The 20,891-nt window shown below is 38.4% G+C and overlaps 3 protein-coding genes across 6 annotated transcripts in view; 2 read left to right on the top strand and 1 right to left on the bottom strand.

Annotated features, from left to right (window-relative positions):
* The window catches only part of dlgap1b (discs, large (Drosophila) homolog-associated protein 1b), a 90,577-nt gene extending 90,254 nt beyond the window's left edge, over positions 1 to 323 (bottom strand). For 2 of the 4 annotated variants that reach the window (XM_044176836.1, XM_044176837.1), the window contains exon 1: positions 121 to 319. The gene's annotated coding sequence lies outside the window, so the exon portion shown is untranslated. Of the gene's footprint in view, positions 1 to 120 lie in introns of all 4 variants that reach the window. The other 2 variants (XM_044176838.1, XM_044176839.1) reach the window with 2 other exon arrangements.
* Positions 324 to 13,089: 12,766 nt separating this feature from the next.
* LOC122866761 lies at positions 13,090 to 17,339 on the top strand. Its single transcript, XM_044176841.1, has 8 exons — positions 13,090 to 13,236; positions 13,349 to 13,463; positions 13,553 to 13,697; positions 14,011 to 14,124; positions 14,250 to 14,394; positions 15,917 to 16,062; positions 16,178 to 16,311; positions 16,426 to 17,339. The coding sequence occupies exons 2-8, from the start codon at positions 13,358 to 13,360 to the stop codon at positions 16,572 to 16,574; spliced, it is 939 nt and encodes a 312-aa protein (XP_044032776.1). The 5' UTR covers positions 13,090 to 13,236; positions 13,349 to 13,357; the 3' UTR covers positions 16,575 to 17,339.
* A 203-nt stretch (positions 17,340 to 17,542) lies between these two features.
* Positions 17,543 to 20,500, top strand: LOC122866760. The gene is made up of 7 exons (XM_044176840.1): positions 17,543 to 17,835; positions 18,470 to 18,614; positions 18,975 to 19,088; positions 19,201 to 19,345; positions 19,562 to 19,710; positions 19,834 to 19,973; positions 20,061 to 20,500. The coding sequence occupies exons 1-7, from the start codon at positions 17,691 to 17,693 to the stop codon at positions 20,228 to 20,230; spliced, it is 1,008 nt and encodes a 335-aa protein (XP_044032775.1). The 5' UTR covers positions 17,543 to 17,690; the 3' UTR covers positions 20,231 to 20,500.
* Positions 20,501 to 20,891: the final 391 nt, after the last annotated feature.

Genomic DNA, 20,891 nt, shown 5'->3' on the forward strand with positions numbered 1-20,891 from the left:
GCTGATGAAACATATTTTTTGATAAAAGAGATGCATCTGTTATAAGTGATGACAAGTGCAAACACATTTTCACTGCAGAATGAATGACACGAGAAAACAATTTGCGCATTTGCCCCCTACCTTGTCAAAACAGTACACTGGCCGTCCGAGAATCGCCCCAAGAGTAATCCTCTGAATTTCGCTGCAATTACGTCTTCGCCTTGAGAATATAACAAGTCGGGATTGATCATGTAGGACGTCACTTGGATGGTAAGGTCCCACACACTGTAGTAGCTTACTGTATCGCTCCGTCTGTGGGCTGCAGAGGCATCACTGAACGTATGAAACAGCGCTTCACATGAACGGAGAGAGGAAAAGTCCGAACTGGAGTCTGCTGTCTGGATTCTTCAGCGGTCCAGTCAAGTCAAATGTATTTTATAAGCACGTTTAAAAACAACAGATGTTGACCAAAGCGCTGCACAAATGAAAAGAAACAGGCTGTAAACAGCCGGGATAAAACATATGAAACAATAACACAATAAAATAAAATACATTTAAAACACAAAATAAATAGAGAATCTATGTAAAGAAAATAAAACATAAGTTCGACACTTCGCACAATTCTACCAAACAATTTAGAGATAATCTATAGCTACGAAACTTAAAATTAATAGTAGTAGTACTAATAATAATAATAATAAGTATCTTTATTATTATAATTACTGGTGTTGTTGTTGAGGATAAATTATCAAAAAAAGGGGGGGGGGGGGCACATTATATCCTGTAAAGTGAGAATTGGTTGCAGGTAGAGGTTGAGGCTAATGGCTAATGTTAGGTTATTTCCTACATGTTTCATTATTTAGCTCAACAAAACTATTGACAAAAAGGCATACAGGGGGCAATGTGTTTTAAATGTGTCACATGAAAAAAAATATATATATACATATTTAAATATAATGCTATATTTAAAGTACATCCACTTAGGCTACTAGCATTTGTCAAAAATTTCAACCACACCATCTCCATGACAACTGAGCAAAATCCAAGAAAGCCCTGGAAAAAACCAGCAAGTGGACCAGGAGTTATGATTTAAATATTTTTCTAAATATTTACTTCTTTTTATTAATGATTTTATTTTTAAGCCAACATGGAAGACAACCGGACAAATCCATCTGCTGAGAAAGATCATGTTACAAGCTCGAAAGCTCCAACACAGCTACTAAAGGAGCTTGTGGTGAGACTGTATTGTCATTTTGTCAACTGCTGTTTCCAAGGTCATGAATGAACTTTCACTCTTTTTTTGGTCAAACAAAAAATACATCTCTCTCTTTTTTCCCAACTGCCTACCCTTATTAAGCGTTGTTTGATTTCATTCACTTTTGTAATCTTCATTTGTCTTCAGGTTAGAGCAAATGTTTAAATGTTATTATCATGTCTTCATAAAATGGGCTGCAAAATAATACATATGGAACATTGTGACATTTGTTTAATGGAGTATGAGTGCAATTTTTATACTCAGTCACAGACACACTCACAAAAAAGGAAGACAGAGACAGTTGTGCAACACAGCGCGCACAGGCACATCACACAGACTTCTCACATCACTCTCTGTCTCTCTCTAGCAGTGATACTGATGAATGACTGGATGCTGCTCTGCTCGGAGAGAGCAAGAACCAGCAAACCGGAGCCCAGCCTCTGCTCTGTGCCTGCCAGGCAGATAGATCTAATATCAAGGTTGCATACTTCAATAGCATAACCCTTGCAACAGAGGCAGAAGCAAAGAGTGAACTTGCTGTGGGCTACTGGTGTGTGTTAATCTGGACTTTGGGTGATCAGGCTTTAAACAAATCAGTTGTGCATTTAGATTAGAATATATAGCTCCAATTTAGATGTGACACCGCATAAGGACATTTCTGCATTGAGACATTATCAGGGGATTTACTGCAGTCTGAAGCCTTTCCATCAACCAGCAATCAACAATTTATTGAGGGGCAGTCAGTCAATAAACGCATTCCCTGAAAGTGTCAGTGAAATCAATACTCTCCCGTGACACAACACACAACCCAGAGAGAGAGGGAGAGAAAAATACAGCAGAGGTATAATGAGTGGCCACACTTGCACTGTATGCAAATAAGACTGATTAAATGTGTTGCCAGTGGGGCGTTATGTATGAACTGAGGTGATTTGGATTTGCACAGTTCGCTACTTGCAGCCAACTGTGCTAATGTTGACCAAATTAGCAAGTTTTTTTCCCTTTCACTCTCCCTTTGATTTTAATTATCAATGTAATGGTTTAATTCCAACTGATCCCAGGGTGATGACAAATTTTTCTTGGGGGTGAACTGAATTGTCACCCAAGGCTGACTGTAATAAATCTGAGAGCTGTCCTTAAAGAACAACAAGCACTGCTATCCATAGGCTTAAACAAGGAGGGCATGTGTATACGGTGTCGTTACGGTTAGTTATATTCCAATTCAAGGTTGTTTTCTCTGTGTGTTATCTTTAAGGGAACTTGTGCTGGTGCAGTGAGTCCCTCGGGAGGCATGTGTGATCTTATTTGCGTCACAGCATCTTGCAAGTACTGTACACCCATCATGCAAGCCTACACATCAAAGTGTGTTAAAAAGCTTGGCTCTCAAATTTTGTCTTGAGGCTGAGACAAAAAAAAAATACACAGATACGCTCGTTGAAAATAAATAAAACCCTGTGAACCTATAATCCCTGAGGCTTGTCAACAGCACAATTCATTGTTTGAAATTTCATTCATGTTTATTTAAAAACATGTAGCTGAAAAAAGCATATGCTATATATTTAAAATCCACAAGAACAGCAGTGTTTGATCACATTTTACATTTCAGATTAAATGTGAGTGACTGTTACTGTATGCATGTTGTCAGCCACATAAAGAGCCTGCCTGTGTCTGTCTGAATCCAGTCCATGTTTTACCTCTCTCTCTGCCACAACATGCAACAGCCAGCTATTTATCAATAATTCATACTAAAGGAGGTAGTTGCAAACATATGAAAGACAACAGAGAGAGTGCAAAGTAACCTTTAGATTACTTTGCTGTCACAATTACCATTAAATCATACTTTGTTTGTCGAACAGTTCAGGTCTCAACAAACTCAACAACAAACTCTAAGAAGCCAGTAGACTGTATTTCTTGCTTGTTATATATGCATTTCTACAACTCAATGTCGGCACTAACACATTTTGCAATGTGTTTTACATCTATTGACTCTGTCAACAGAGTAATCTTGTGGTTTATAATTATTCTGCAATGTATTTGATTAATCAAATTTATTGATGCTGGCAGATGCCATATTAATGTGAATTATTAATCATTCTACATCATTAAAAATTCTGATGATGCTGCCATAGCAATGACAGCCTTGTAACAGTGAAAAGCTTAATGAGTATGTTTAAAAATGATACCAAAACTTCAAATAACACTAGAAACATTTTTTTACTTGAGGAGATGAATGTTGCATGTAGAATGTTGGGTGAATGATAAAAGAAATAGAAACAAAATAATATTTTTATTTGTGGCAGCATCTAGTTTTTAGCTTAACCTTAAATCTACTGCCACTCACCCTTCTTCTGCTGCTCCTCTCAGAACAATTTCAGACTTGAGAGATTAGCAGATCTCAGCTATGAGGCGTGGTTGGATGAAATCCGTTTCACTGGATGGGAGACCGTAAGCACGTTCCCACCCAGCATTTTCGATCGATGCTCATGAAACGGCCTAGAGGGACGTCTGTAAACCTTTGATGTTCCCTTGAAGACTCTATCGCTCTTTGACTTGATTTAATTCAGCCCTCTTTGTCTTGAAGCAAATTAATTCCAGCTTGAAAAAGTGATGTGTAAACATCAGTGTCTAATTTCAACCTTGCAGTAGCCTATGTATGTACATTTTTAACGTGAAGAGCAGATGGTGTGAGCATGCTGGTCTTAAGTTAAGGAACATCGAACATGTTGCATTTTCTAATTGCTCAATTAATATTACACATCTTTCATCTGAACCTTCTTAACCACAATATTCACATGAAAGAGCAAAGCTAAATAGGGCTTATTCAACATATATGCTATGCTGTTTACTGTATACTTAGGATTCCTATGCAGCCATCTAAACACTAGCAGAAGTACTAAGAATAGAAATGGCATTGAAGCTGAATAATTCAGATGCAGGGGATGGAACACACAACAAGTTTTTGCATGAGGCCACAAAAACAAGCCATAGAAATGCCGATATCGCAACAGCATATTGTCCTCACTGAAGAATCTGTATGTGTGTTTTATGTGTGTTTGTATGTGGATGCATTCATTTGTTAAGTGTGTGTGTGTACGGTCATTGCCTGATCGTAAAAGGGCCAAGGGACATTTTACACAAGGATGAACTAATCATATCACAGTCCTTTAGGGATTGAGTTCATTCAAATGCACTTAGTGGAATTATAGCTGAATAAGTGATGAGCGATGAAGTCTCAAGAATTACTCAGAAATCATCACACATCAGTAAAACACCAATCTACAATTGTAGATAAAAAGTCTGTATTTTAATGTGATCCATGTGGATGGTGTAGACCGGAGTGGGCGGAAACAGCTCTGTACACCCATTGGGGTTTTGAAAAATCTAACTCATCTTCCTGAACAGAACAGGCAGCACTTACACTTTTTATTTCCCACATTCATGCGCCTGCCCTCCTTCATCCCTCCTTAGCCCCCCATTTCCCTCTATGGGACTTGTGCTTTTCACACTTCCCTAAACTTTACAAAAGAAATTCAAAGCGAAATATTAAAGATTGAACAGCACAAGTGAGACCATTAAAGTGGCCGTCTGTCAGTACAGTGGATGAGCAAGATGGAACAAGATTTGTGGATTAATGCAAAAGTCAGAATCCTGAACCAGCTGAAGTTGAAAGTAGCTGTGTCGTAAGAGGGGGTGCTGTATGGAGGTATGTGGACCCAAAAGCAGATGACGAGGAAGCGGAAGTAGCTGGATGACTACCGTGTTTATTGTTGGGTGGAATGCAGTGGCGTGAGTCCAAGGAAGAAAAACAGTACACAAGGGAACAGGCAAAATCCAGAATCCAAAATCCAAACAAGGTCGACAGGAGAACAAAGAATCCAAGATAACACAATCACAGGGCTTGGCAAGGAACAACACCATGTGTACAACAATGATCCAACACAGAACAAAGAAAAGACCCAGACTAAATACCCAAGGGGAGGTGAGACAACGAGACACAGGTGCAAACAATCAAGGGAGGACCAACAATCAAAACTGGAGGGAAAACACAGACAGGAAGTAAAAACACAAGACACACAAGGGAAGAAGACTACTATAAAATAAAACAGGAAGTGATAACACCAAAACTACCACAAGCTGTGTATACTTGTGCTACATGATGTTAACATGCTCTACAGAACATTTGATTTTCCTTATCTTCAATGATTAGCAACACCCTTAAGTAGAGATAGATATTACTAGAGTTACAACTAACAATTATTTTCATGTATTCATCAATTGAATGATCTGTCAATATTTTCATTAAGCCAATGAAATGTAAAAAATGAATGAGAAAATGGTCATCACAAGTTCCTGGAGCCCAAGGTAATGTTTTCAAATGGCTTGTTTGGTCTGACCAACAGTCTGAGACCCAAAGATATTAAGTTATAAGTCATAGAAAACAGAGAAAAGCAGCACATTCTCCTGTTTGAGAAGCGGGAACCAGCAAATGTTTGGCATTTTTGCCTGATAAATTACTAAACAATACTCAATAAATAAATACATTTTCTGTTGACTGAAGGAATAGTTCAACATTTTGGGAAATACTGTACGCTTTTTTGCCCAGCCTTAGGTGCGAAAATCGATACCACTCTCCTATGTATACGCTAAATATGAAGCTACAGCCAAGAGCCGGTTAGCTTAGTTTAGTATAAAAACTGGTAGCGATGGAAACAAGTAGCCTGTCTCTCTCTGGTTGTGTGCTTGACTATAATATATTATACTTAATGTGTTAATTGGTGAGCTGTAGAGGTACTGTCAGGCAGAACTTCTTACCTTTGGAGAGAGCCAGGCTTGCTATTTCCGCTTGCTTCCAGTCTTTATGCTGAGCTAAGATAACAGGCTGTAGCTTTAAATTTAGATTACAAATAAGAAAGTAGTATCAATCTTCTCATCTAACTCTCAACAAGAAAACAAAATAATTATATCCCAAAAAGTCAAACTATTCTTTTAATTTTCTGTCAGTACACTAAGCTCTCATTTAGTACAACATTTCTATTGTTTAGCAGTGAGCAAATTAACAGAAGCAAGCTGAGGTAAATTATTCAGCTTGGAAACACTATAATAACTGCAGATGAACACATAGCTGCTGCACAAATTGAAGCTTTGGCCTTCCAGTTATGGGGAAGACTTGGGGATGATCTCTCTAATGTGCAACCTTGACACAGCATGCTTTATACTAGTAGGCTTTCATTACACCAGAGCCTTGAATTTCTGTGAGAACTCCCACCCCTGGGAAAGAGCTGTTTATATTGGCACCATAGCATTGTGTTGTTACTTTCTGTCACCGTGTTGTCATTCTGTAGCTGCCATGTCCTTTTGGTAGAGACAGGAAGGAGCAATTCCTGCTTGAACTGTTCACTGACAGGTAGAAGGTGCTGAGAGAACCAAACAGTGACTACATTATCTTTGCTTCACTGCACTGCTTTCTCTTCGTTTTTCTTGCTCTATAGCCTCTCCCTTTCCTTTTTTTTTCTCTGACACTGACTTTTTTTCTCTCTGGATCCTTAATTCACTATGCCCCAAATGAAGTGACAGGTGTCTGAAGGGCTCCTCTCATACTGACTAAATATACCAAGTCACCTTGGAAAAGAGTCACATTCATCATGACATATCTCTACTCTCCAAAACAGACCCCCCCCCCCCAAAAAAAAAGCAGAAATAGGAGTCATTACAATTTAAATGTAAGTGCAGCTCTTAATCTGTAGGTTTCAAATTGGAGGTGAATAGACCATAAATGTTGTTACATTTTCAAGTTTATAATAAGGGTAATGGAACGCTGTCACGCTGCTAGCTGCCAGTCAATGGCAATTTCAATAAAGCTGAATAAATTAAAGAAATATATCACCTTAAAACCATTGTGTAAGAGGGAAAAATGCTTATTTCTTTACTGACAGTAGCTTCAATAGACCATAATATTTTAAAGGGCTAACTCTCGGCTAGGGCTAGGGTTAACTCTCCATTTTTCTTCAGGAAAAAAATTGGTTTCCTATTTTCACCATTGTTTCACCAAATGCAAAAGATGCAGCCATGTTTCTGGTGGATGTCACAAACGGTGCTGGGAAATGTGGTGAATTACTAACTGCACTACAGAATTAGACATGGCATTTTATTACAAAATAACGCAAATTGATGATACAATATAAGAACACCTGAGAATGGAATTTTCCTAAAGGTAGTTTTCAGGGGGGAAAAAAAGTCTTTGTGAGAAACAAAACCATGCAAACCTTCCCTGGAATCAAGCTATTCCACATTTGAGACACTAACAATGCCACTAAACCACCGTGCATTCTGCTGCTGGGTGTTAATAGCTCTGACACTGCTGGATTCAGAGATGAAAGAGTGGGGGTGGGGATTTGAAAGTAAATCATGGAGGATGGAAAGAAAGCAAGCCGGTGAATGAGAGACACGCTGCTGCAGGCAGACATGTGCTGTTAAATATTAGTTTGCTGAAGGAAAGCTTTGACGCTGCTAGTCTATATCCACCACCAACAGTAAGCACAGTTACAGTATGTGTACCTTAATGAGATAAATCCTGTCATAATAGTATAATTAATAATTTTACAGACCAGAGGGTCCAAGCTACTGCAAGGCACACTTATTTCTTATTTCTCTTGACATCAGTCTCTCTGCAGCCACTGCTTGTCATACGTTTGTCATATTTGTGAAGCCGCCATTTTGTCTCCTGCATATTAAACATTCAATTTACCTCCATTTAACTTTTTGTTTAGTTCAATTTTACATCATTTGTAGTGCAGGCTGGGTAATCTAAGGAGATACAGTTTGTGCTCTCCCAAGCTGAACATGATGGATGATGCAGTGTGAGTTTAAGCATACTGCATGACAGGAATGGATTTTTAAAATCAGCTGGGATATCGCTGTGTATGTGAACAAAAGTGCATATGACTGCACACATACAGAATGGTGACAAATAAAAGGAAAAAACAACACAAAGTGTCTTAGAAAGGTGACAGGCCACCAGAACAGCTTCAGTGCTGCTTGGCAGAGATCCTACAAGTCTACGAAAATCTGTTGGAGGGATGAACACCATTCTCCTGAAAGATGTTCCCTAATTTGGTGTTTTGATGATGGTAGATAGTAGATAGTACTGTCTAACACAGTGGTTCTCAGACGTTTGGCTTGTGACCATTCAAAATAAAACTATGTCTACTTCCAACCACTGGTTACAAATGTCTACTGATTGTGACCAGCTCAACTAAAGAGTGTTTTTTTTCTTGTTTCATTTGAATAATTTTCACAGTCCTAAAGAAATAAAATTAGCCAGTAATTTACAAGAAAACAAAACTTGTTTTCTAACTCTCAACAAGAGTTAGGCTGGACCATAGACTGTACTTAGGCACACTGGTGCTTTCAGCTAAATGCTAACGTCAGCATGCTAACATTGGTAACAATGGTAAAAAAGGCTGTTTAGGATGTTTACCAGGTATAATGTTTATAATGTTCATCATCTTAGTTTAGCATGTTAGCACTAAACACAAAGTACAGCTGAGGCTGATGGAAATGTCATTCATTTTGCAAGTATTTAGTCATAAACCAAAGCGTTGGACAAATGTAAAGTTTGACCTGATGATGAGGCTGAATGAAAAGCCAGGGGATCACCCAAGTGATTAAAATACATTCTGACAGGGACATGAATGTCTGTACCCAAATTCATGGCAACCCATCCAACAACTGTTGAGATATTTCAGTCTGGACCAACATTTCCATCCTTAAAGCCACACTGCTAGCACAGCTAATAAAATGCAACGATTAGAGGAAAGTCTAAAAAAAAGCATCCAGAGTTTGAGTGACAGGAAAGTAGTGGCATTGAATAAGGTTGTACAGTCCATACTGTACACATCTTGAGTTCTTACACACCAAAATGGTTTCATATGTGGAGATTTATTTCTTGTGATGGCTTGTCTGAGACGAAGAGGTGAGGATAGGAGGGAGTAAGATTGGATATGATCCTTGTGAAACTTCCATCAAAGCTGAAAATATGGTGTCTGCTGCTAGTCAAAAAGAAGTTATTTATTTTTATTTTCTTCACAAACCCTGTTGTTGTGGTGTAACTCATTTTTGTTCAGTAATGCTTGAGCAAGAATCTTTTATCTTGAGAAATGAATATGTAGTATCTTTTAAATTTTGGATTCTGCACACTGAACAGTTTCAACACTTTCCTAATATTGTCTAAATTATAGTTCTGGGACTCAGAGTAAGTCTTGATTGCATTTAGAGGCTAATATCCTTCGCTCTCACCTTTGTTGTCCTCTGCCATCCTCATTTGTAATCTAGTTGGCACAGCCACCACTATTGGTCATGGCAGTTTAATTGTGACATTAGGAGGCGACTTCGTTCTAGAGGGATCCACAAATGTCGTCCTCAAATACAGCGTGAAAGTCACATAGCCTGGGCTGTGAGGAGATAAACACTGCGAATACACAGAGCTTGTTAGTCATGGTCCCTAATTACCAAACGGTTCATGTAGGAATGTCCCAATTGTCCAATCTTGTCTGCACAGAAACGATGCCAGGGAAGCTGTTGGCATGCATGACTATTTGAATTTAAGATCTTTTCAAATATTTTTTTTCTTATGTTATTGATCAAGATTTCTAGCCACAAACTGTTTTCTGTTTATCTGGATCCCTGTCAGTCCAAGGTAGTTGCTTTTCTTGCTGGCAAAAAATATTTAATATTTAACAGTGTTTGGATGTAATTGGTGTGTGATGCAGAAAGCCTATAAGAACTCGTTGTTGCCGAGACCCACATGAGTCATAAAGTGAATCATAATTTGTTACCAAAGTGACAGTGATCCTTTATAATACCCATCATGCACATATCTCTCATAATGTAAGTGATCAAAGATGGCGGGCATGTAATTGGATATGATTTCATTCATTAGATGATGAGCAGCCGACAAATTGGGCCTTGTCCTCTGCCAGCAGTACGGGTCACAGCAATCAGTCAGTCAACTTGAAAGAGTCGTCCAGACACAATGTGGGATTACAACATCAGAAATAAAGCCAAATACTGTTCTGTATGTCTCTGTAAAGTCAATGGAGAGGTTACGTGTTTTCTTGGTCAATTTCGCCTCGTAAACTGGGAAGAGCTTGTTCACTTGATGGTCATGAAGAACATCTAGTGTTCATGAGCATCAACACGGCGCTTTTATTTTCTCCCATGTGTCAGGTGTTGTGACTCAACTCTAGTATATAGTGTGTGTGTGTGTGTGTTCCTTTTTTTTTGTGAGTGCATACCTGTGTATATGACTGCATATTTGTGTGCAAGAGTCCATAAAACCTTTAATCCAGGCTCTCCTAGAGGATTTCTGCATTAATTATTACAGAGCGTTAAGTACAATACACCACAGGGCAACATCTGCAGCCGGGTGAGGAAACTGGCAGGGGAGATTTCCTGGGTCGAGTGCTCCCTTTAGAAAGGTTGAACCCCAGCTGTGCTGCGTGTCATGGCCTGCCTGCCCACAAACTGTTTTTATGTAACTTATGTCATTATTATTTTGTCAAAGTGTTAACAGCATATTGTTCAACATGTGAAACTAAAACTCTCCATTAAAGTTACAATCTTTAAGATTTTCATAAAATCAACCTCCCATTTTTGATACTATGGTCAGCATTTTTTCTGCAATACCTCTCTTTATAGTCATTTTCATTGTTAGTGGCAGGGTCTGCCATTTCTGCACTAGATTAAAATTCCCTGCATGCGCACGAGGGATTCACAAAAAACAATGTATGTATGTAATCCAGTGTTGCTGTTTGTAATTTTTTCTCATTGATATCAGCCTCACTGTTTACTGTTCAGTGCCCTAACGATATATTAGAGGTGTAGAAGTATGTAATGAAATTATTTGATGTTAACAGCTACTTCACTAACAAAGACCATGCCATTTGTGCGGTATAAAAGGTAGTTTATTTGGATTGGCAAGAGGATTTGGGAAGGATAGGATGAGGGTTGTGTACGGTGGGATGATTAGTGTTCGAGGAGAGGGATGAGGGGGGTCAACTGCATGGAGATGAAAGGGAGCTGAAGGTTGGTCGGGGTCAACGCTTAAATAGGTATGCACGGGTGACTGAATTAGCAAGGCACAGGTGATTGGATTAGTGAGAGGGAGAGGTGTGGTATTGTTCCTCAACCTTAATTATAATAACCTCATTTAAAATACAGATGGTTTCGCCAGCAATGGCAGAGACACTTTGCAGGACATTGCAACTTAAAACAATTTGTTTAACATTAAACAGTTTTGGACAATTAACGAAAAGAAATTTAAAAAATTTTAGAAGGTCTGATAGACTTTTCATCATTGGTCAGAGAGGAAACGTTAAATTTTGTAAGTGGAATAGACTGACTGACTAAAGCAAGCTGATTTCACCCTAGTTTAAATGCATGAGACTGTGCATCACAAAGTTACACTACTAGGCAATGGTGAAAGAAGTACTCAGATCTTTTACTTGAGTAACTGTAGCAAAACCACAATATAGAAATACTCTGTTACAAGCAAAAGTCATGCTATACTTAAGTACCACAAGTAAAAGTACTTATTATGCAGAATGGTATATTATTAGTATATTATTGGATTGTGATTATTGACGCATTAATGTTTAAAGGTGGGGCTAATTTTTATCACTTCATATACTACTGGGTAGCTTGTGAATTCCTCCCCAGGGATCAACACAGTCTTATCTTAACCTATAATATTACATCATAATGTATTTGCTGATTACATTTTGTAATATTAATCTGAATCTGCAAAGTAATTGTAAAAATGTAGTGGAGTAAAAAGCACAACATTTCCCTCTGAATTGTGATGGAGTAGAAGTATAAAGTAGCAGAACACTGAAATACGGAAGTAAAGCACATGTACCTCAAAATTGTACTTAAGAACAGTACTTGAGTAAATGTACTTACTTTCCACCACTGCTAGTAGGTGTGAAAAGTGTCTCTAAACAGAGGCACATCCTCAGATAAAAAGCGTGTTTCAGTAGTTGTACTTTCCTTTGAATTCATGCTGCATTTGCATGTAAATTAAAAGTACAGTGAGATGATACCATAAACTCTCACAAGAACAATGGTGCCACTGTGTGGAAGAAAGCTGCACACACAAGACCTGCAGTGACTTTCCATGACATAAATCAGGACAAAATCAACAGGGTTTCAGCCAACACTTTGCCCTTTGCCATACACTTTTACTTCAGCCCTATAATGCAAACAAAGAAGGTAAATAATATACCGTTTAGAGCTTTAAAAATGCTGTCAATACGACAGACAGACAGACAGAAAGAAAAAAATCTTTTACTGTAAAAAAAGAAAATGTGGCTCACTTTGATTTTTTTTAAATAAATTATACTCGTGACAAATTATACACCTTAATACTGTAAATTTAAGTAATTATTTCCAGGTCAGCTAATGCCATAACCTCATTATTCTTGATTTAATTTGCTGCTGTGTTCGTTAAACAATGATCATATTAAATATCAGTAAAATGGATTTGTAGAGTTGTGGCCTGATCTATCTGAACTCTTGCCATCCTCACACCCAATCTATTAGCTCCAACTAAATGGCAGCAAGGAGGGGACATTTTCAGATGTTATAATTCGAAATATGGTTACAGCTCAGTGCATCTATATTTTATGTTTAGCTGGGACCCTGCTGATTTAGTATACTTTAAGCTTTGTACTAAAATCTCACACTCTTCTATTTATGTCCTGATTTGCTTTTCACAACCTGGTCTTTACTCTTCACCCTGCTTTATACAACTAAACTGCAGATTGTTTATGACAGGGGACGATAACAGGTTCTCAGTGCAGGACAATAAAAAGAGATGACACAATATATAGTATATCATGCCAAGACAGGTAGGTACAGTCCTTCCCTATTTCAGACCTACAGATACTGGACTACATTGTGGAAGAACCAGAAAGACTGGGAACGTACATATGTAGATAAGTGAAGAGGTGGGTTTAACTGTAGATTCAGGTGTTCATGTATCGAGAAAATAAATAATGTGCTTTTGTTGCTCTTTGTCGCAAGTGGCAGTTATCTCCTTTTGTGGACTTTTACCCTCAGACCATCATCATGGTAACCCACAGCCCAGCCCGCGTTGTGCTCATGTTTGTTGGATTGTTTACCTTTTTAGTCGCAATCACATTGAACACTCTAACGAGATTTGGTGCTAAATCAGGTGAATATTTGTCAGATAAATCAAATCGAATCAGGTTTTTGTAAAGTATATCATGGAATAAATAATAAACTGTGCTTATCTCGATACAGGTGTTTTCAAGCAGAGCACAGAGGATGTAACACTTAAGTATACAACCCCAATAACTCCTGCTCAGTGGGCTCTGTTTGTCTGGGATTTCATGTATATTTGGATTTTTGCTATGTTTATATACTTTTCAGTGGGACTCTGTAGAAGGTAGGCTTCTGCACCATTTGTCATATTTTCATACATAATTTACAAAAGATGATAACGCTTAATAGCTGCATCACACTGCATAACTGTGTCTATTTCCTAATACTTTTATCTCATGTATTATTGCATGCAGCAAATCACCCCACCTCGCCCAGAGGCAATTTAGTCTTCCTCTGTGCAGTCATTTTCTCTTTACATGTTGCAGATTACTCTGACTTTTTATGAAAGAGTCTGATTATTTCCTCACAGGCACAATTTGTTTGCTATGGTGTATTTTCTCTCCCGGATCTAACAATATTATCCTTGCTCCTCGCAGGAGTGCTTATGACTGGATGTACACCACGCCTGCAGTGATACCCTATGGATTTCATGTCTCTATTATCATCAATATTTGCTTGAACATTACATGGTTGTTTCTGTTTGACAGAGAGTAAGTGTGTGAGTTCAGGTTGGCCAACCTAACATGGTCCTCTATTTCTAAAAACATGATTAACAGCTGTATTTTTTGCTGCCATTCCTGACAGTTTAAATGTCTGCTGTTCTGTGTGTGTATAGGTTGTTGCTGTCAGTGCTAATAACCTCAGCACTAATGACACTCACCGATTACATGATCCTATTTTTCTCCTGTCATGGACTGAAGATCTATGGAGCCTGGTTGAACAAATATTGCAACGCAGACCTCTGGCTCATCAGAATATTGGTAAAATCGGCTTTTTTTTTTCTGTGTGGAAAAGTGGATTTTTTTAGAACTCCACTTGGCTTCAAAGTTGATTCTGTTTCAACTTTTCCGCCATAGGTCGCTGCGTTTTTCCACGGCATCCCCACCACCGCAGCCTAAACGCACCACCCCCATTCAAAATTAATGGCAAGACACAATGGCATTTTCGATGCAGCGCCTGATTTGGTCTGAATCTAGCCTTAGAAAGGAGTGAGCTTAAGTTACCAGACCTTGGTAGCACGCTCCTCATCTCCGCTTGACGTTAGTGTCTCAAGGCTACATTAGCCGCTACTAGCATAATACACCTGAATCTCTGACCGAACTGTCAATGGTCGAAACTGCATTGTGGGTAATGTAGGCAACATAATTTGACAAGGAAGAAGAATGCATGAAAAAAGATATCTCTGGTTCTGCCGCATCAATTTAGTTTTCACAGGACAGTGAAGATTTACTATTGTAGAGCTTCTACAAAATATCTCCTTATTCCATTTTGACTAAGGTGGAGTCACAGTCTTTTCCTCCATTCCGAGCTGTTAATCTACTGTGCATTTAAAAAGGAATGGTTTGACATTTGCGAGAGTTAGATGAAAAGATCGATACTATTCTCATGCCTGTATGGAGGCTACTGCCAGTGGCTGATTAGCTTAGCTTAGCATAAAGACTGGAAACACGGAAAACAACTAGCCTGGCTCTGTCCAAACATAACAAAACAAATCCGCCTACCAGCACCTCTAAGCCTCGTGTAATATCTCGTTTGTTTAATTCGTACAAAAAACAAAGATTCAGGTTACATGCCAGACTATTTCTTGGCTGGGCAAGAAAATGTCAAACCATTCCTTTAAAAAGACATTTTATCAGTCAGTCAGTAGCATTCCATTTGTTAAGTCCCACTGCACACTGCTGACACACTATAAGGTTAAAGAAGCCAGCCAGTGGTCCCAAAGCTGCTGGCTGCTCCATCACCCACATCTAAAGAGTGAATCCTCGCAAAAATGTCCAATCCTACTGGCTGTGCAAAGTCTGTGCACAAAGTGACTGTGGTCTGAGATTAGGAGGGTAGAAGCAGCCGAGTTAGCATAGCAAAATCCTTGAGATTGGCTTCCAGACCCTCTTTGCTTTTCACTTGACATTAAAGAAGAGGTGATATTTAAGGTCACATGACACACCAGCATCCTGTACAGTAAACTGTATTTGAAGTGAACAGAGAATCTGCAAAATACTTCAGGATTAGGATATTGCCAACTGCCATAGAAGCTGGTTATAGCTTTACATTGCCTGCTTGTCATGCTGAAACAATTAGTCGACTAATAATTTAGTTGGTTTAGTTTAGCTTTAGTTAATTTCCAAGCTGCTTGCACTAAAAAAAAGGAATCTTTTAATGAGTTTGTAGTGTGAACAACCTTGGTTCAGACATTAGGGTAAGGATAATCACATGTTGCCTAAACAGACATCTGCATTGCTAATCATTCATACTTTAAAGTCATCTTTCATTGTGTTGAATCAGGTGCAAAATGGAGTAGCAGTATATGCAACATGGGGGACTCTCTTCACTCTACTGAACCTGACGATATACTTACAGCAGACAGAAACATCTAGATGTGACTATGCAATGCTGTCACTGCTGCTGCTTCTATTGGAGCTGTTAGCCTGGTAAGTCTGACTCCCTGCTGTGTTCTGTCATTTATCTGTCTTTTTTCTTCCCCTGAGAGACAATACATGAGCAAAGGAACCCAAATCTTTTGTCTTTGTCTCCCTTTGCTCCCAGGTTTCTGTTAGAGAACTTCTACTTTGATGAGCATGTGCGTTATATCGTGACCATCTACCCTGTGGTAATCCTGTGGTTGACAGGCACCCTGAGCAATTCTGGCTCTCCTGAAAGTGGTATTTACATCTTTGCAGGTACTGTCTGACACTTGAAGTGAGGGAAATTAGCACTACAAATATACTTTTTTCATTTCTGTGTATACTCTTCATTGATTCATATAGATATTTAATCTCCTCTTCCCTCCTTAGCTTTGATCCTGGCTATTTCCTGCATCATGTTTGTGGCACGCATTGCCCTGGTCACATGGAAGCATCATAAACGACCACTTTACAGTGACAGTGGACCCAGTATGTCACCAGTAGAAATAGCCTTAACACAAAGAAAACTCTTTCTATGAATATTATCTTAGAGTGGAAAGCAGGTGGTCACCGGTTTTACGATTTTTTTTTAGCAGTATTTTTCTGGATGGCAGTCTCAGTCAGTTGATTTGAAATTTGCTATGGCTGTATAACAACAAATAGTACAATTAATGTGTAAATACTGCAGAAAATATAAAAACTAAAACACACACGTCATGAATACTTTTTTCATGTCATTTAAATAATAATATGTTTTTCACAGTCGAAAGGAATAACATTACACTGACGTGAAAGGTGGGTTAATAAGAACACTAAAGAAGAGCAATAAAATAGAATAAATGATTAGAGGCGCAATGATATCAAAACTGTAATAAATTGTAAAAACCAAATTACAAAAGATGTATATTCCAACACAAAAACAAGATTACAAAAACATATACAATAGTAAAGGTAAGGTTGAAATAAATTATGAATATGAGAGGAAAAAAAGAAAATTTGATAAATTAACCTTAGGGCATTTCTAAGCATAAAAATTATCCTCTTGTTTGATTGACCTAAACATTTGTAAATCTACATGACAAACATTTTATTACGAATTCAAGGCTGACACTAACAAATATTTTTTATAACTAATTAATCAGTTGGTGTCAAAAGAAATGTAAAAAATGCCCATCACAGTTTCTCAGAGCACAAGGTGACATCTTCACATTGCTCGTTTTTCCCAACCTAAAGTACAAAATTCAAAGATATTCAGTTTGCAATCATATAAAACAGAAAAAAAGCAGCAAATCCTCAAATTTGCTTGATAAATGACTTAAACTATTAATCAGTTATCAAAATTGTTAGTCATTTTTATGTTGATCGACTAATCAATAAGTCGCCTAATCATTTCAGCACAAACATATCCATTTGATAAGTAGCCATGTGTACCAAGTGAAAACTGTTGTGTACAGCTGTATCCATTAAGGTGTCGTAATGTCAGCAGACAGACACACACACACACACACACACAGGTTTTGCGGTATAATAATTACAGGTGTAATTAAAGCGATACCATAAAATTGTAAAGTCCATGCAATGATCCAAAGTCCAAAGTATTACACTGTGGTGACAAAAATTGTGCCTCGCAGTCTTCTGTGCTGTCGTCGGACACTATGCTGAGGTTCGAGATGTCTCCCCTCTCAGAGAAAAACAGTGACCATGTGCTGCAACATGCTGGGAGCATTGCACTGGCTGTCATTGCTCAGGTGATCTCAGACATCTTCTTTAGCCTGACAAAGGACAGCTGCGTGCCCAATGGTGAGTGAATTGACATCTACTGAATATTTCAATAATGTCTTCATACCAGAAAGTAGTGTTCAGAGCTTGAAGATTTGAGAATTTGATGGTTTTAACAAGCTAGTCTTGTGCTCACAGTGATAAAAGTCACTACATAAAATGGTGATACACATACTTCAGTGCACCAATCAGGATGATGATTAATGTTTAGTGTTTAACTTATGATAAATAATACCTACAGTAAAGATGTTTTTTCAACTTCAACGATTATTGCATATTTAGTCATGAATATTTAATATTATTGAGAAATACTTGAGATTTTAAGCCATGTTTTCAGGGGCTTTAAGCCAGCATGTTTCAAATATATCAGACTCATAGCTATAAAAATATGGATGTTTCAGTGAGCACTTCTTACTGAAAGACCTTTGTCCTGACAGTCATGTGATGTCATTTTTGCAAGCTATTGACCTGGACTAAGCCATATAAAAATAAAAAAAAAACACACACACAGACTGATTTATAAACATGAAATAGGATGTGTTTTTACAGTGTCATTTGGAGAGAGAACATTTGAAGTGGACAAATCAACACACATGAAATTTGTCATATATCCAAAGAAAGGATCAGTAATTGTTTTGTTTTGTTTGGCCTTCAGCTTTGTTTCAGACCTCATCTAGGAATGTGTCTAACACCTTCCCCCTGGAGGTGACTATGGACTGGTGGTCAGACAGTTTCTGGATCATGATTGACTTTTGGTCTAAGGCTTGGCTCTTGGTTGCAGTGGTCAGCCTTTTTAAAAGGTAGCATGGAGGATGTCTTTAAAGATTTATACAATACCAGAATAAAATGTGTCTGTGGTAACTTAAAGTTATAATCCTTAGGATTTTAGTCCTGTTTGAGGACTACAAACTCATGTTGTAGGTATACATAGGCATGCAATTTGAATCCAAGGTGGGAATGGCAGACTCTGCCACTAATGATGAAAACTAATATATAGAAAGATATTCATAGAATGTAAATATATTGAATGGCTATTGCTGAAAAAATACCAACTTTAAATAGTATCAACAGTTGGGTTTAATTTAAAGAAAATCTCAAGGATTCTAACTTTAAGGTGCTGTATGTGATCATAGTTAAGACTGTTATTGTTCCATCTGTAGAAATGTCCTCGGTCCTGAGTCTTGCAATCCAGAAATCCACCCTCCAGTATTTTATCTGATGTGGACCATGATTAACATCACAAGAATGTGCAGCATGTTTCTGTGGGACAGATAGTAAGTTATGTCAATGCTCTTATACTGTAGCACACACAACTACAGCACCATTTATACTTACAAAGAAATATGTGTGCCCACAAGCAATCAAAGCTGCTGTTACTTTCTACAGCGATATACTTGGAGCCATCATACTCAGGTGGATTCTGCCATTCCTGAGCTTCTACATGCTCTACATGTCCTACTGTAACCTCAACAAACACAAAGCTTGGCTAGCCATCAACAACCCTAGTGTGATCTCTTGGACACGTTACCTGGTGAGGCTGCTCAGTTACCAAAAGATCATTGTAGTAAAACTCAAATTTGTATTCTGTAATATTCAGGGTCGGGTGAGAGGTCAAAAATGAAAGCCGGTTTAAGTCCTGTCAGTTTTTTTGTAATACTTGGTCAAATTTAACATTTTGCCATCATCAGTTGTGTGAATTTAAAAAGGTATCTCCACATAAATGCACATGCTTTATCATTTGTGGCAGACCCAGAACGGCTTGGCAGTGTTTGCCTGGTGGTCTCTCTTTAATGCTGTGGTGGGTCTTGGCATAGTGCTCAAGTACAAGGCTGGCGTGCCGGACCCACTGGTCAGCACCATCGTCCTCACCATAGTCTCCTCGTTCACTATAATCTGGTAAAGACAAAAGTACTGGAGATTTAAAGGCATGTCAATATTTGATCTTGCCTTTTGTTTGTAAAGCAAAATTATGGAAAGATTTCATTTTAAAGAAATGACTGAAAACGTTGCTCCCCTCAGGTTCATCCTACAGAGCTTCCTGTTAAACAAGTACTTGCGCTACACATTCAGCGTTTACGCCATTCTCATTCTGGGTCTGGGTGCAATGTTCACCAGAAGCTATCGTGTCCATGACCTCGCTGCAAACACAGTCTACTGTGGTGAGATGCCACCTTAGAGTGTAGATGCACATTTATCAAATTTGCCTATTTATTGTGGAACTTTACCCTGTCTTCTCTTATCTTTAGGGTTCCTCATGCTCCTGATGACCATCATGAGCTTGATCCATTTGATCTCTGCATGTTTGCACACAGACAAGTCAAGCAAGCCTCTTGCCATGGAGCCCTATCTGACATTTGGGGGCTGTGAGACAGTGTGCCAACCTGAAGGCAACATCAAACACAAACCCCAGATGTGACGACATCAAGAAAGCTGCCAATTAAACCATAGAACAATAAAAACAACAACTTCTGCATCATGCAACGGTGATAATCTGCAAGTGTACACTTTACATTAATCACCAACAGGGGGCAGCATATACTCACTTCACACTGAGAATGTGTCATGACAACCAGAGCCCTGCTGTACCAGAAGATGGCACAGTGGTTCAAGCTTTTATAGGCAAAATCTCTCTATATTGAGCATATAATTCAAAACTTTTATTAATAAAGAATATTATCAAGTGTGGCTCTTACTATTTTTGTGTTTTTGTGGCCAAATTTGATCTCTGTCTTTTTAACTCTTAATATGACCTGAGCCAGGGTGAGGTTACAGGGGGAAAAAAACAATAGCTTGGGTTGTTTTTCTCATGATGATGAAATTTTCTGTGAAGAAAGTTCATTAAAAACCTCAATACCCTCTCCCATCCCCTCTCTGTGTCTCTCACTGTGTCTGCGGTGTGATACCACACAGATAATCACACATGCTCAAGTTTATAAGTGCCCTCTTTCTTGATGCGGCTTAAAGGATGGAATATCAAACATGCCCATTGGCTGTGGGGAAGAGCAGCACGACCTTTGATGAGGCTGCTGAGGTGAATAGAAACCGAACGTCAGATGAAAGCAGCAGAGAGAAAAAAA

Source organism: Siniperca chuatsi, linkage group LG19, assembly GCF_020085105.1.
Source record: "Siniperca chuatsi isolate FFG_IHB_CAS linkage group LG19, ASM2008510v1, whole genome shotgun sequence".
Lineage (NCBI taxonomy): Eukaryota > Metazoa > Chordata > Actinopteri > Centrarchiformes > Sinipercidae > Siniperca > Siniperca chuatsi.